The sequence below is a fragment of the Botryllus schlosseri genome, chromosome 16, assembly GCF_051294905.1.
Source record: "Botryllus schlosseri isolate E-star chromosome 16, Bs_hap1, whole genome shotgun sequence".
NCBI classification, from domain to species: domain Eukaryota; kingdom Metazoa; phylum Chordata; class Ascidiacea; order Stolidobranchia; family Styelidae; genus Botryllus; species Botryllus schlosseri.
The window spans coordinates 19589371-19605860 of NC_137251.1; the positions used below are offsets into that span (position 1 = coordinate 19589371).

The 16490-nt window shown below is 40.4% G+C and overlaps 1 protein-coding gene across 2 annotated transcripts in view; it reads left to right on the forward strand.

The window, feature by feature from the left end:
- LOC145459153 (uncharacterized) overlaps positions 1–16490 on the forward strand; it is a 97716-nt gene that overhangs the window by 13706 nt on the left and 67520 nt on the right. For both annotated transcript variants that reach the window (XM_080337780.1, XM_080337781.1), the window contains exons 3-10: positions 2189–2298; positions 4610–4780; positions 5699–5974; positions 6831–7729; positions 12523–12685; positions 14056–14109; positions 14166–14219; positions 16377–16433. In XM_080337780.1, the coding sequence (XP_080193906.1) occupies positions 2189–2298; positions 4610–4780; positions 5699–5974; positions 6831–7729; positions 12523–12685; positions 14056–14109; positions 14166–14219; positions 16377–16433 (1784 nt within the window). The remainder of the gene's footprint in view (positions 1–2188; positions 2299–4609; positions 4781–5698; positions 5975–6830; positions 7730–12522; positions 12686–14055; positions 14110–14165; positions 14220–16376; positions 16434–16490) is intronic.

Below are 16490 nucleotides of genomic sequence, written 5' to 3' on the forward strand. Positions count from 1 at the left end.
TTGATATGGAAGGCCAAACTAAAGCGTTTAGCAAGGTTAATTCTAGTATACAAATTATAAGGATTCATGGCGATACCAAAACTGCCAACATTAAAATCTGAAACATGTTAAATGTACGGTATTTTTGAAATTTTAGGCATATTTTAATTATAATCATGCATGCCGGCATACCTTCATCTAGCTACTTGGTTGACAAATTTGGCGCAGGAATGAGCATATAGCTTGGCTGTGAACTTTCTACTGCTGGCGCATGAGATATATGAGTGGTATATGAGATCGGATAAGTATAATATGGCGTTGGCGCATTTATGATGCCTTCTGATTCAATTCGACTGATCGCACGCTGCCATGTACCACTTCATCAATTTTTGTCGATATGCGATACCGGATACCCCCCCCCCAGTCGAAATCCAAAATTCTGAGTCTATACCTGGTAATAAATAGTTATTGCATTCTCACTTGTGTGTTAAAAAGGTTGCGCTGTCTGTTATTTTTCTAGAGTGAACATCACGATGAATTTGAACGAAAGCTGATAGGCTATTACTTGAAATGTTTGGCCGTCGTAGTTCGAGTCATACCGGGGAAGCGCTATGCAGTTGTGTGCATTTCTGTATTTCTACATTTCTATAACTGACTGTGTACCGTGTGTAGTGTAGTGCAGAACTGTGCATCACTGTTCTTCATGCTACGCAGCGTTAGTGATTGCTTTGACCACCTTAAATTGTTTGATAATAATCATCTGACAGGCCAAGTGTCAAAAATCAGATGAGAGGATGTACCTAACCTCTTGCGAATTGGTGCTCTATCGAGTCAGTCGAAGTTTCTGTCAACATGGTGAGGTGAAGGGGCGTTTTGAGCATAAACAACACCCATTCGAAACAATTAACGCGTAAACTACGGATCGCGCAGAGATATTTCAATCTCTTCTTCTATTGCTAGCACCCGAAAAGGCTTCGTATTAAATCAAAAATCGTATCACATGGTAGTACTGGTAGATCGACTGTCCTGACTGAACAGTAGAAGCCGACGAATAATCCGAATTGTAAATAAGTCAAGCGACGAAACTTGAAACAGCCTTCACACTGGCGCACCTCACACCGTCGTGATGATTGAACCCCTTTATATCTTGACTCTAAAAACCACCGTGTGATAACAGCAAGCAAGCTGCCATCGGCTACCGATAAACATGAAAATAACGACCGAGGACCGATGCTTTATTTAGGTATGTGAGTGCTGTCAAGTTTGGACCGAGCACAACTATTTTGTTACTCGTGCATCCATTTTTCTTAACAACCCTAATGTACAGTGTGTATAAAACAGACCTTTTCCGTATTTCAGTACTTTCAAAACAGAGATATGATAACACATCGGCCGTCGAAAACCACATTGCGTCTGACACCCAGACATAGTGCAACGTAACTAAAAAATCTTGGCAGCATTCCACAACTGACTTGACATCCACCCATAGATTAATCGTATTTCTCACATGATCTCTCCTTTATCAGGTGCTAAAGCAAGAGCATGTAAATCTGTTAGATCCCACAATATAAGGCTTCGCAAACAGATTTTGATCGGTCGCATGTCACATTGCGAACGAATCGTTCGTCTGGATTAAGGGTTAGTAAGTAGAATGATGAAGCCCCGTTATTCGCCTGCAATTTCACTTTATCTGACATGCCACGGTAACTTTTAATCTGCTGAATACGTGCGGGCGGTGGTTAGAGGAGCTTTGATCATGTCGAGGATGTTTTCGGTATTCTTTTGGAAATTTGTAGGTGTTCAAGTGTTTAAGTTCAAAATTAGATTTTGGCATAAGACATTGTCGTTCCTTGGAGTGGTTGCGAATCAACCGTTAACGTGCGTCGTGAGGGTAGTTTTACACAAGCACACACGGAATTTTTTCGATTGTCAAATCAAGTCTGAATGGACGCTTAGAATATGTCTGTTCGTAATAAAGTTTCATTTTGTCTATGTCTATAGTCTATGAGGTAGCCTTTACTCAAAAAAGGACTGTCTTGACGAAGTAGACAGAAACACGATCGAATGCCTGAAAAAGTTCTTCTTCCCTTGGGCAGTTACGTTTCAGGACACTATGGCTGGGAATTTATTGACGCTTTGATTTACAGTTAATGGTTCCTCATATTTCAGTAACATTGTTTCTATGTTGGGTGATTTCAATATTTTTCAGAGCTTGACTTATTAACTGGGCTGCTCCCTCGCTCGTACGTCCGATTGTTATCACACGACCAAAAGAAAGACTTGAGCATCGTTATCGACGAGCATTCACATTACTGCAAAGTAAGTATCGATGCATTCACACTATAGGCCAGTGGTTCGCAACCTTTCCAATATAATATATCGATAGTGCTGTGATGTTTTGTCGACTAAAATGGTCATTTACACCGGGCCGATATTCCTTAGTTTTGATTCCGTAACTGCGTAGTGCACACTTATAGCACGGCCCTCTTCTAGGCTTTTGTAAGACACCGCATACGCGGATGAGATGGCGAGGAGGATCCTAGATAAACCTCTAACACTTGTGTAGGAATTCTGGAGTCGACCTCGGTCGGACTCGAACCCACAATTGATGTTGTAGCTGTGGATTATACCACTACGCTATCTCACTAATATAGTATATGAAGAGCTTCTTGGAGGTACAGAACTTCAATATACAATTAAATAGTATATTCATATTGAAATGAACCCGAATATTTTCGGCTGACACTCGTCAGGGGTAATCGTCAGCAACTAGTAGAGAATTGGAAAGAACATTGATACGATTGTTGATATACAATGTTCTTTCCAATTCTCTACTAGTTGCTGACGATTACCCCTGACGAGTGTCAGCCGAAAATATTCGGGTTCATTTCAATATGAATATACTATTGAATAATATAGTATAATTCAATATAAGAATGTAATATATATAGTGACAAACCCCTCGCTGAGAAGTTTCAAGCTCACGGCCCCTGAAATTGCAAAATTGACACTGGCCAGTCATTTTGCTAAATTGCGCAAAGAACCCCACAGTTCACCCAATGACCAGCGAATTAGTGAACGTTATGTGGAGTTGGTTTAATCTGACCAGGTATGATGCCGACTTTCTCTTGTCTGACCTGATTGAACATTGTTATATACCTCTTGTAATAATAATAATATTAATCAACTCATGGGCCCTTTTTGGGAACCACTGCATCCACCACACAGGGCGGTCGAAAAATCACACCCAATAGTTCATTACAGTTAACGGTTGATATCCCAATTCATGAAAGACGTATTTAGTCATAACTAGAGCAAGTTTTAGTTGCAGTCAAATCCGTGGAAAGTTGCACTTATTTTTCACAAAAGTTGCATTTATTTTCCACAACGGAGTCAACGTAATTTATCTTTGTTTATACTTACTCCGGTGAGCGACCCACACCAGTATATTGGATCATGATGCGTGCGAGAAATCCCAGACGGCAACTGTGAGATAAATCCGAAGTCTTACTGGCTCACACTGGTATCGATGTCGAATTCTGGCTCGCTTAAAAAGTATTATGCTATCGAATAACTCTCGAGCGCAACCACAAATTCGCGTTCTATTACAAGCTCCCAGCAGTCGTGATCGGGTGCTTTGCATGATGCGGTATACTTTTGCGACAGTCGGTGAGTAACTGCTAACACAACATTGTCTGCGTCGGTTATGATAGCTTTATTTGTTCTGTCAAATGCATATGGGGGAAAACCGATGTTTTGATATTTGCGATGACCCGCCGTGTGTCTTGTAAGAATAAAGTCGTATGCTGGGGGATGTTGCGACAATTGCCTTGGTAATGCACTGACTCGCGAGATTGTGACCCTGTTTGACATGATATATGTAACCCGATACAGGCGTGTGTGTATCAAGTTATGTCGATACGATGTATTAGATGTGTATACCGTACACAATCCCCATCACCCCGTCATTTCGACACATAATTTTTGTTCTTGAATTTTGCAATTTGATTTGTGAATAGTAAGTTTTTTTGTCATTAATGGCATATGATATAAACCACCGAGTAACGAAAGCTGTTCTCGTGAACACCAATTTCCAATATTTTCACATTGTGGTGCCACTGATTTCATGTCGCTATGTATAAAGAATCATAGCGATATTTGATTGGATAGGATACTGTTAGACGTATACAACTTCGGTATTTCGTGATAAGATTGTTGATGTGCAATGTTCTATTTAATTCTCTATCATTTTCTGACGATTATCCCTGACGATTGTCAGCCGAATATATTCGGGTTTATTTCAAAATCAATATATTATTCGAAGGTTAGGATAGTGTGAGGCATATTTCTTTAGATTTTGACTGCTACACGCATAATTCCTCAAATAAAGTATACCCACGGCTTCGGTGATACACGATACTGCAAAGAAACATAGCTGTGCTAATGCTCTCGTTGTCACTTAACCGACGCCGCACATCGTTATATTAGCGTTTCTATGATGGATGGATGGATGGATCTTTAAAACAAAATTCGGCGAAAGTATTATGTACTGTAAACAGCAGAAGTGGCCGACAGACCAGCACGCATGTTCAAGGTTATCCACTGTCAACTAATTATTGATTTGTTTTAGACCTTTCGCAAATTACGTCTATGGCAATTGCAACCGTCACGGAAGGCTGAAGAAGGGGTGTCAAATCGCACTATTTCACTGGTCGTTTCTCTGCGTGCAACAAAGTTTATAGAACCTTTTTATTTATTTTCTATCTATGAGAGAAAGACGAACATGTATATGGCTGTAAAGGTATATGGATTATACGTTTTTGACTTAAACATACAATAACTAATGAGCTTGTTCAAACTACGAGTGTGTTACCGGAATAAAAAAAAATATAAATGCCAATATTGTCAGAGTAGTGTCGGCTACAGCAGAAACAACGTGACTTCCTGTAAAGTACTACGCATCGGAAGTAACCTTTAACACGAGCTCCAATCCATATAATCCACGTTGCTGATCTATACCACAGAGTACAGCTGTCTGATATGTGACACAACGCCGAGACCCTATCATTACTGGGTTACAGTCATTCACAATTTCATGGCCGATTCAAATTGCATTGCATTTCCGTATGGAATATATACTTCTTGTATTCCCCAAATCATTATTTTCACTTTTGCACTTTCACAATCAATGTAGTAGCATACTGTTAAAAGGTTGTGTCTGATGTATCTTTATGTACGTATAGGATATAGGGTTGTTCAGAATTGACCGACTATCAAGAAGTCGTGTTTTTCGGTCCGTTTCTCGTGCCTTGTACCTTAAAAATCTATTCTAGCTACTTTTTCTGTAACTTATCCCTTGCATCCGTCGACATGTTGAGCGTAGCACTATATTGATGATTTATAGCACAGTATACATTACCAGATGCATGAAACCTGGGTTTTATTACATTTACCGGCGAAGTAAAATCGCGACAATCAAATGATAGGGTACTCTCACCATTTCAGCCGATTTTTTACGGCTAAAATGCAGACAGGTGCAAGGGATGAGCTGCAGAATAAGTAGATAAAACTATAATACGTTTTTAAGGTATGAGGTAAGTGGAAAATAATTGAAAACCACGAGTTTTTGAAAGTGTTGCAATTCATTATTTCAATTTATTCATAGCATCCATTTTTTACAACGGTATTTAAAGTGCATTTGTAAATTCTCAATTTTCAGCTAAATTTCGATTTCATCAGCGTATACCACGGCGGGTCGTGGAAGACGGTGTCTATTGACCTAAACTTTCGTAAATTGAGAAATACATCAGACACATCAACTTCGTTCGCGTTGCTGCTGGGAAACAACGCGATTCGACTATTTGACAAATGCCAAGGAGACGGCGCCGAGCTGCGGCTACCTGGATTCCGCGTGGATAGTTTTATCGGGCGGGCAAATATAGCAAAGCGGAAATTCTATTTGGCGAAGCGACAGAGTCATCAATCATTGTTCAATGTAAGATCAAAAGCCTTGTCAATTGAATTATCGCCTCACGTCGATATGTATCCTAAACATTGTCTTGCGTCGATGGACTTTTTTCGCCGAAAATCGGCAGCGAGGGTGTTGCGACGCTTATATATGATATATCAACTTCAGATAACCGCTTAGATAATCACACCATCGGTTTCACCGAGTGTATTCGCTATTAATCGACATATAAGTCCTTGTGATATTTGCGTATAGGGACATTTGCTAAGTGTGGCCGTAACTATATTGCAAGATAGGATCCATTCTTGCCCTTTGTCGGATATCATATGCGCAATCGCATTTAGCGGTCAAAAATCTTTCGTAATTAACAACAATGGAGTTTAGGAGTATAAGAACGGCATGTTATGATACAATTATGCGCATTTTCATGTCGATATTCCGATGGATCGGGTAAAAACATTAAATCAAAAACCCGTATTTCCGTTGCGTGATTGCTAGCGAATCAAAACGCTTGTTTCGTACTATAGGAAGTAGTTTTTAATTTTTGATAGCGACTCATTTCCATTCATCATAAATTGTATTGAGATGACTATGACTATGCACCATAATCACTTGCAACTTGCAAGTTCAGTTAACTCTCCGGCCCCGACATCCCTCCAAGACTGACACTGACAGTGAACATAGGATGAATTGCTCCTCCAGTGGTATTGACTGGTTTGGTTTGATCTAGGGCATGCAGCTCTTATCCACTAAAATCGTAGCAATAGTGTACGAGGTTATATCAATCTGGCACCGATGTCTCATATACAACAATTAATTGTAATGGACGATGATCTTGTTCAACGATATTTCGATTTTATGTTTACACAACTTATATTTTCAGGGCGCAATATGTCAGCTCACATTGCACAGAGGCGGAAACGCGGCAAGCAATTTCTGCCCATATTTAAAACGAAATTGCGAGGGACAACTCCACGAAATCGCGGTACTTTCCGCAAGTGAAAATTCCAAGCGGTACCGTATCCGCCACACTGTCTCGACTGAACAATATCCAGCGGGCACACAGAAGCGTTTATCACCGAAACGCGCCCGTAAACAAAGACACCATAATGTGAAACACAGAAACCCTGCAAAAAGCCATTTGTTACTGTTTCACACAGGTCGCAATACCAATTATTTATCCGCCAAACGTACGTTTCGTAGGTCAATTATACGTTCTAAGACAAAGCGACGAAGGCGCGCAGATTATTTTTCAGACATACCCGAGCAAAAGAAACACAACGGTACGCACACGCACCAAATGGTAGCCACATCGTTCACCAACGATACCCTAGCCATTTCAATCAACCCGCCATTACCCACGCTACCGGTTCTTAATCCAGTTAGTATAAAAATCCTCCCGGACAATGAAACTGTCAGAAATCTGTCCTCAGATGAATTGGCATCAACCGTCACATCGCTTTCCTTTGTAACTGAGACGACGGCTTTAAATCATCCACTGTCTGCACGTTTTTATGCAACGACAAACACGCCATTCGCGTTGCAAACACCTGTAACTTCCCCGCAAGCAACCACCGCAAAAGACGACTACGAAGCTTCCGGCGACATTATAATCTCTTCGACATCAAGTGACTCTAACCGCAACCAGACCACATTATTTACGACGCCTTCCACCGCAAGACATGCTTCGTTTGTGGAAGAAATTGAGCCGATTTCAATTCACCCGACTGCGGTACGGTACGACGAAGAGTTTGGAACGATAGCGCTGTACGTGAATCCCAGGTATGTGACGTAACAATATCGCACTTCGCTTGTCGTATGCAGTTGTTCCTTCAAAGCTGTATTAAAACTGATAGTGTAAAAAAGGATGTATGTATAATTTCAGGCTCATGAAAATCGTCTCCCACCATTGGACTCGAATAATTACAATTAAATTACACGATTCAGATTCGACTACCTGAAAAGTTCCTTTACTGATTATTTTATAATGGCTGGATCGACCGTGATTAAACTGCAGAGTGCAGGCATTGTCCAAAATCAACGTATTATACAAAATTCCGATGAGCATTTTCGCTAATCGAAAAACCGCTTCAAATCGCCCCATTATTCTCCATTCACTGGTGCAAACGCCTCGTGTATAGTGTAACGCAAAAGCCGCTAGTATCACCAGCTTATATCACTACAAAATGTGTTACTCTTACTTCCATATTAGATACAGACGCGAGCAAAGCATTGGCTGTGTGTTTAGTCTTCATAACCTTGGGATCATATAACCAATGGTCGGATTCAATTTTATGTCAGCTGAATCCATCACAAATGTTATATTTTTCACCCGGCTCGGTTACGCAAAAGTAAGTCGTTGATAGTAAACATAATCAATCAGTAATGCCAATGCTTGCTAATCTCATAAAATTTCGTGAGATGGGTCCCGTTGCGAACCCGCTGAATCAGAACGATGCATACAAGGATGTTTTTTTGTTTGATATTCATGGTGTTTCGATTACATTGGTCATTTTACACCAGGCTGATATTCTTTATTTTGATTCCGTGTTTACCGACTTGTAGCACGGCCCACTTGCACCCTTTTTATAAGACACCGCTTACGCGGATAACGTGGCGAAGAAGAGCCTAGATAAACCTCCAACACGTAGGTAGAAATTCTGGAGTCGACCTCGATCGGACTCGAACCCGTAACCCATTGGTGTTGCAGCAGTGGATTATACCACTACGCTATCTCGGCACAGCATAGAAACTTCTGTACTTCCTTGCTTGCGAGATCTGGGTAAGACTCTTTGATCCGACAATAGAAGAAGCTAAGGTGGTTGTTTAACCTTCGGATCAGCAATCCAGCGAAAACGGCGCATTGGGAATGTCTTACAAACTTCCGTTTATTATGGCGTACGAGCTCAAACACGTTGGCGCTCACGGCCCTGGGGATTATATGTATTGGAGCTAGTAATACGATCATGTCAACTACGAAGGGTAGCGTATCATTTAGTTAGATCCTTCACGCCCCACGATCAAGGGCAAATAATCCGTCCATTGCAACGTTATGAGATCCTAAAATTAACTGCTAAACTATCGTAATTGTTCGTCAAACGGGATTATTTCGATTTCCTTGCTCGCATGATTTGAGTTTACCTCCACGCTCAGTGTCTGGATTTTGTTGCCGTTGTCTTTGTTTGTTTTGCGGTCGGTGCTTGCTACGTGACTATCTGGGAGCCACCCGTAATTGGTACATATCTCGTTTACGAGAATTGGAATATGGCGAATACAGTGGCGCGTTATCGATTTATTCTCATAGACTTGTCATAATATTCTTGAGCCTAACATCGAAACTGTATCGGACGATACAAATATTCTGTATTCCGTAACACAGTTCTTCTGGAAAGGCTTGTGAACAATATCTCACTACATACCGTTGGGTATGAATATTCGCAACTGGCGAAACTGATGTTACTTGCTATTGGGTTTCCGAAATAATATCTATCGTTTACCACGAAAGTGTCGTAATCCATTACAATAACTACGTAATCGTCCCAACACGGTTACAGTATCTCTAGACTACCGGATCGCGCCTTCAGTGGTTCACACCTTGAACCTTCACAGGCGGGAAATATGAAAGCTTGAAAGGGTTCGTAAGTTTAGGTTCGTACTTCGAAACTGCAAAGAAATATAGCCAGATACTCGTCGCATGTGTACGACGAAATGTTTACGCCTGGGGCACGTTGCAACCGCCTTGCATTTCTAGACCAGACGCAGTTCGTAACTGCGCTTGTTGGATTGAAATGCAACTGATATGCTCCATCACCTTGTGATACCGATGGAACAAAACATTTTACCTAGTCTTACTTTTCGATTAATTTAAACGACAAACTGATTTCAAGGTCACTAGTATATTACGGAGCACCGCTCCACATCAAACCCCGGACTGCAGTTTTTGTATAATTCGTCTTTAACTTTATGTAAGCGACTGTCGCTGAAAATGTAGAAAGCACTTTTCGCGTATAATGCCTTCGTTGAAACCACGCGTGTTTCGTGTGACCTTATTTAATAGTGACTTTTGTGTTGTGTTCGAAATCAGCGATGATGAATTTGAAAATCAGAAGAGCTTCTTGGAGGTACAGAACCTCAATATACAACTGAAGGGTATATTCATGTTGAAATGAAACGGAATGTTTTCGGCTGACACTCGTCAGGGGCAATCGTTGATTGTTGACATACAATCAATGTTCTTTCCAAATCTGTACTAGTTACTGACGATTACCCCTGACCATTGTCAGCCGAAAATATTCGAACTCATTTCAATATGAACACTTTTAAAATATTAAAATGTGTAACATACGCCTAATGCTAGACAGCTAATATTTTGAATGCCATATGCAAATATTCCTATAGCATACGCCCGATTAGTAGGAGACGTATACATGGGTTTGGTATGATCGATAGATATATTCAGAAAGACGACAATTGAAGAGCTTCTTGGAGGTACAGAACTTCAATATACAATTAAATAGTATATTCATATCAATATGAATATACTATTTAAAGACGACAATATAGAATCACATTTCACGTTTCAATGAACGGCTGCTTTGTTCACAGTGCCAGCGGGATAACCCACTGTTTGGCAGTCTCGATTGCAGCATGCTGAGTAAACCACAATTGAAAGACGACGCTCTTGCGACCTCGGTGGTATCAGATACGCGAATTGTCGACGCTCATCATATAGGGGCGGTGTCTTCTTAGTCACCTTGCTGTTATATGCTGAAGGCGTTAACCGAGGATTTGCGTCGCCACCGTTTAATGTCATGTCGGTCAGTGTAATTTGCGCGCTATGTTTTGTATTCCACCGTTCCGTGAGAATAGCACAATTCACTGTTGTATCCCTCTTTCCTGATAGTAGCGCTCGGTTTTGTATTCCACCGTTCCGTGAGAATAGCACAATTGCCTGTTGTATCCCTCTTACCTGATAGTATATGGCGGTATCATAGAAGCAGGTGCATGGCACCTGTTTGACATGCACTTTTGTGAGGTGTTTTTACTCGGAAGGCTCCATGGGATTTGTGGAAACTGTCATTGTTGTGACAATTCATGAGCCTGGGAAGATTACGCTGACCGTTTAGAAATATTGTCGTATATACACAATTACACATATATTATATACGCTACATCGTATATGAATGCTATGGATTCAATATCTGATATAGGTAAAAAGTTTAAATGAGTAGAAAGTGAAATATATTTTTGAGTTGTGTTCACGATTTTATGAATTATCGAAACGTGCTTTCACTGTCCATCTTCGGTTGTTCCAAATATAGAATGAGTGAAACGTCGCCACACTACATCTATTGAAAATTGAATAAAAAAAGGTAGACTAACCAATTTTGACAGTACTGCGATCTGAGGTGGTTTGCAAAACCGAACGTATCATTTTTACCCAACAGTATATGCTTTTAGACTGCTCCCACTTCTACTTCTCGGCTTTTGCAGCGAAACTACTTATCTTTTGTTAAGTATAAAGTAGTTTTTGGATAGGTCTGAATCACTGTTAAACACGTCGTGACAACCGAACGAAATATGAACACTGTATTATCTTTACCCAATATTTTTCGTAAAGTAAACCCAGCATTTGCATTGTCAATATTTATTTTGTGTTTGCCGCGACTATGCGTCTTTGAATTGCAAAACACCTCCGATTAACTACTATGTTTATGCAACGCCTTATTCAAATGTAACTATTGAAATTACGTACTCGAGTAATACTGGGACCTCTCAACTTTTAGTTTTACGTTAAGAAGTTTATCATATCTTGAAAATCGCTATTTGTACTTGTAATTGAGAAGGATTTGGCCATAGTATTTGACCATATCATATATCATTATTAGTATCCAACACTCCGTTGTGACCATGCGAATGCCTGTGTGGATTGTGACTTGCACGCTTATCGCTAGTCGCGATTCTTCGGTAGTAGAACAAACGCGCTGCAGAAAATTATACAAAAATACAATAGCTAAATTCGCAAAACTAGAAACTAGGTCAACGTTATTTAGAACAGGGACGGACAACTTCTTCGGCTGCCGAGCGGCGCATGTTTCAACTGTAAATGGACATCGCGATTATATTGTCACGTAAACGACACACATGATGTTGCGATGTACGAGTCGGTCGTAAGATGACTATGCGGCCACACGCAGTTGCATCATACCGTATTTTATTCGTCCCTGGTAAAAAAGAAAGATACTGATCGGGCCTATATCATTGATTGTCGCAGGCCCCGTATAGCCATTATAATTATTATTTGAGTGCTATCGCATATCACCGCCGCGCGAAATGTTACTTGATATGCACCAGCGAATATATTCAGGTACATTCATCAACTAAACCTATGAAAAAATGTCACTCTATTATGTCGTATACAGCATTTGTAATTGTTTAAGGGACTATTGATATGTCTATCACATTTATGATATTGTAGGGTCTTTCCAAGCAATTATTCAATGCGTGCCATATCCTGTATCGTCGTAATCAACCAATACGTCCACCTCTTTCTACTACCTTATTTTCTTATCCAGGCCGCGTGATGAAAGGTCCTCGCTATCGTTGTCTGTGATGATCGGAGAATACGAGTACTTCATACCAGCCTGGTCTCAAAGTTACTTTGTATGCGGCAACCAATCTGATCCACAGCTCCACTTGTGCGCTATAAAAGGCCCGAAAGGGGATCAAGGACACGCGGTAGGTTTTATACGAAGAAAAGAACTTGTTTTCGCCGCGGCTTTACGAGACTGCTATCTAACGTGTTGAGTGAAGCACTCAATATTATAAGTAACATACCAAATACCCGAGCTCCTTTCGATGTTGTACAATCATATGGTTCAAACACACCCCCTACAGACAATCTGGCCGGCCTGTATGATTTTTTTTTCGTAATCCCACAAACCTGGGCGACGGTACCGTTCGTTTTACATCTCTCAGCACTGTCTGTCCGCGTACCAGGAGGTGGGCAATCAAAAAGCTATGGTGTTTCCCATTCAGAAGTATCATGATCACCGTAATATTCTACTCGAATACAATTACTGCTTCGTTTACAAGTCAGTAGTTCGATAAGTACGCCATCACCCGTTCGAAGTAATTTGAGACGATGAAGCCCAAACCACTTTTTTCGTAATGCGTACCTATGGTAATCTATGAAGACTACTACTCCGTACCTAACACGGAATGGGTAATAGCTCCAAAAATATTTATAATTTTATGTGGTTGATGCTATCTGTGTAACGATGTACATCCTGTCATTAGTATATACTGTCTTATTGAAAAAATTCCGAAGAACTAGACTGTTGTTGTAGAAGTTTCGAATGTAGTCTCATTTAATAAATAACCTTAGTTGGCGATGTAAAGAAAGGTGTATAAAATCAAACCGATTCTCAGGCGAAGTTTGGTAGCGGACCAAAATGACTTAGTAATAGTGCCGTTCATATTTACATCGAATATCATATCATTAATGCAAGGGTACAAACATCAGTCCTTCATTCTACATCATTAGTTTCTAAACTTTCTCGATTCATCGCCCACTTATCAAGCTCGACATATATTTATCGTCCCCCATATTTTCGGATCAAAGAAGGGCATATAAACGGAGAATTTGTATAGCTAACTCCGATCGCTGGTAAATTGACTGAAAAAAGAGGATAGTTTGTGGCGAGTCGACCTTATTTCAGTCAACGGCAATGCCGTAATAACCCGTTTCAGGTGTATCTGTGCCGGTATACGGATGCCGGGTGATTGAATATATCTGACAGAACTTTCCAACATTTTCGCCCCTTTGTTCTTTTCACCCCTCTGTTTCTCAAAATCGTCCACGTTGGGAACCACTGTTTTAAATACCCTCATAAGCTGGAGAAGCATTTATCCAAATTGACGTACATGGTCATTGGTCACGCCGATTATATCGATTCCTCCCATCTGTTGCACTGCACCTACCCAACACAGTACACACTATCGACTTGCTAGTGAAACAGCGACTCCTATGATATATATTAGGTAACATACATCATAATGAAATAACCGAGACTATCTTTCAAATGTGATATTACGCCTATTTTCAGGGACAACCCGGCTATATTGGAAAGCCAGGTATCCCAGGACTAAATGGCTTTACGGTAAGAAAACCTCAACTTTATTACTTTGAACACGTGAAGATCATTCTATGTCTTAGGGAATCTATGGACCGTATGGCATGCCGGGCATACCTGGTTCAAGAGGACCGAAGGTAAAGTATCACAGGGTCATACTTCATAGATTTGTAATGCTATCGCAGTGTGGGGGTGGCGAGATAGCGCAGTGGTATAATCCACAGCTGCAACACCAATGGGTGTGGCTGTGGGTTCGAGTCCGACAGAGGTCGACTCCAGAATTCATACCTAAGTGTTGGAGTTTTATCTAGGCTCCTTCTCGCCAAGTGATCCGCGTAGGCGGTGTCTTATAAAAAGCCTAGAAGTGGGCCAAGCTACAAGTCGGTAAATACGGAATCTAAATAAAGAATATCGGCGTGATGTAAAATGACCAATGTAGTCGAAACACCTTGAACATCAAACAAACAAACTATCGCAGTGTCTCTAGTAAGTCATGAAAACGATAATCCTACACTGCATGCAACAATGTTAATCTGCCATCGAAATTTAGCAACTTTTTAAGTAATCACTTTCAAGGCGATACCTTTCATTCAATCAAAACGCCAACAGTATTTTCGTATTATTTGCGAGGGTCGCGTAAATCCATCATAATTCATTGTAACCGATACGTTGAAAGTCCAGTTCAAATCCGACTTGTTCGGCCCCATTCCGAACGTAGGATGTCGTGTGGTTAGAATATGCCCCATGCGTTACTCAAAACAACTGATTGACCCTGTACGACTTTAACAATTGAATCTATCCCTAATATTTTTATATATCGTAATTAGGCGTAATACCGTCCTACGCGATTAATTCGCGCATTTATGTTTCCGACAGTTTGTATGCTATATATTCGACGAACAATGATCCTTGATAGCGAGGCAATGACAGGAATATTTTTTCAAGGTGATCTCGTAGACGGCCGATTGCTGGCTTGCCAGATTGTTTGACACTTACGCATCCATTTCTTAGTTAATCGTGAACCTTAGAGTAAAGTATAATTAGGCCTGTAGAACGCATCAAACAGTGCACAGTGTTCACCGCACACTGTGTATTTACAACAAGTCCGAAATTCAAAGAATAAACACGAACTGTAAATCGACGCGTCGTGAATCAGGCGAAACGTAGTGCGGCCAGACGTTTGACCTTTAGTTCACCCATGTCACGGATATCATCATCGCTCACTCCAGACTAACTACAATGCCCGATAGCAAATTGATTGGATGGCGTAATTATTAATCAATTGGATGTATTACATCGCAATACAGCAATTTACACTAGGAAGGCTCAAATTACATAAAGCGCGTGGTTACTTCCGTGGCAAGGGCTGATAAAGTTTGTTAAATAACAGCAGCGATTGCTGACGATTATTCCTGACGAGTGTCAGCCCAATATATTATAGTTTACTTCAATATGAATATACTATACAATTGTATATTGAAGTTCTGTATCTCCAATAAGCTCTTCAATTGAAATTATCTAAACTTTGAACTAAAAAACGTTTTTACAGTTATGATAAGTTATTTAAAGTCAATATCACTATAAACGTGGATTGGCATCAATTAATTTTGTTATGCGAGGTCAAGTGGGCGTTAGGGTTACCAAGGAGGATACTTTTTAACAAATCATCGAAAGTTACATTACCGTACTACAAAACTTTAGCTGGAAATCATCTTGTGTCAACTAAAAAGAGTTAATTTTTCTGGTGCTACTCCCGGCAGACCTTGTCGAACATCCACATTACAGATTTCGAGTCATTTATGGCGTTTTTAGCTGTACCTGTACAATGGCATGGCTATCAAAGTTATAAAGCTGGACGAATTCCCCAAAAGGAGGACATTTTCGATTTCCTAAAAAGGAGGATGTATCGTAACCCTAGTGTAACTGGGCCTCGCGGACCGCCACTAAGAATAAGCAGCATAAACAATTTATAGTTATTGACTTGGTGTCCAGTGTTCTTTTGCAAACCGACTACATCTCTCACGAGTCATCGTTTGGTTATTGTTATTGTCAAGTCCCTCTTAATCCAATTACTTTTTTCGTTTCATTCGGCTTGTCTAAGTCTATATTGCGGTCTGATAGTTATCAATTCAGTTTACTCATGATTTCGTGATTTTCGTTGCTTCAAAACATCACGAAATTGGCATGAAATCAAGCGATAGTTAGAAGTCGAAACGATTTGTTGTAATCTTTCAATCCCACTTGGTCTAGCTTAGGCTGATTAAAGGAATCACAATATTTAACATTCTTTTCAGGGCCCTCCAGGGAATAGTGGACTTCAATTTGGATTCCCCGGCCTCAAAGGGATTAAGGTATGAATGCAAATCACATTTCCGCGCTGTATGAATCCAATGTACAAAGCCGATGAT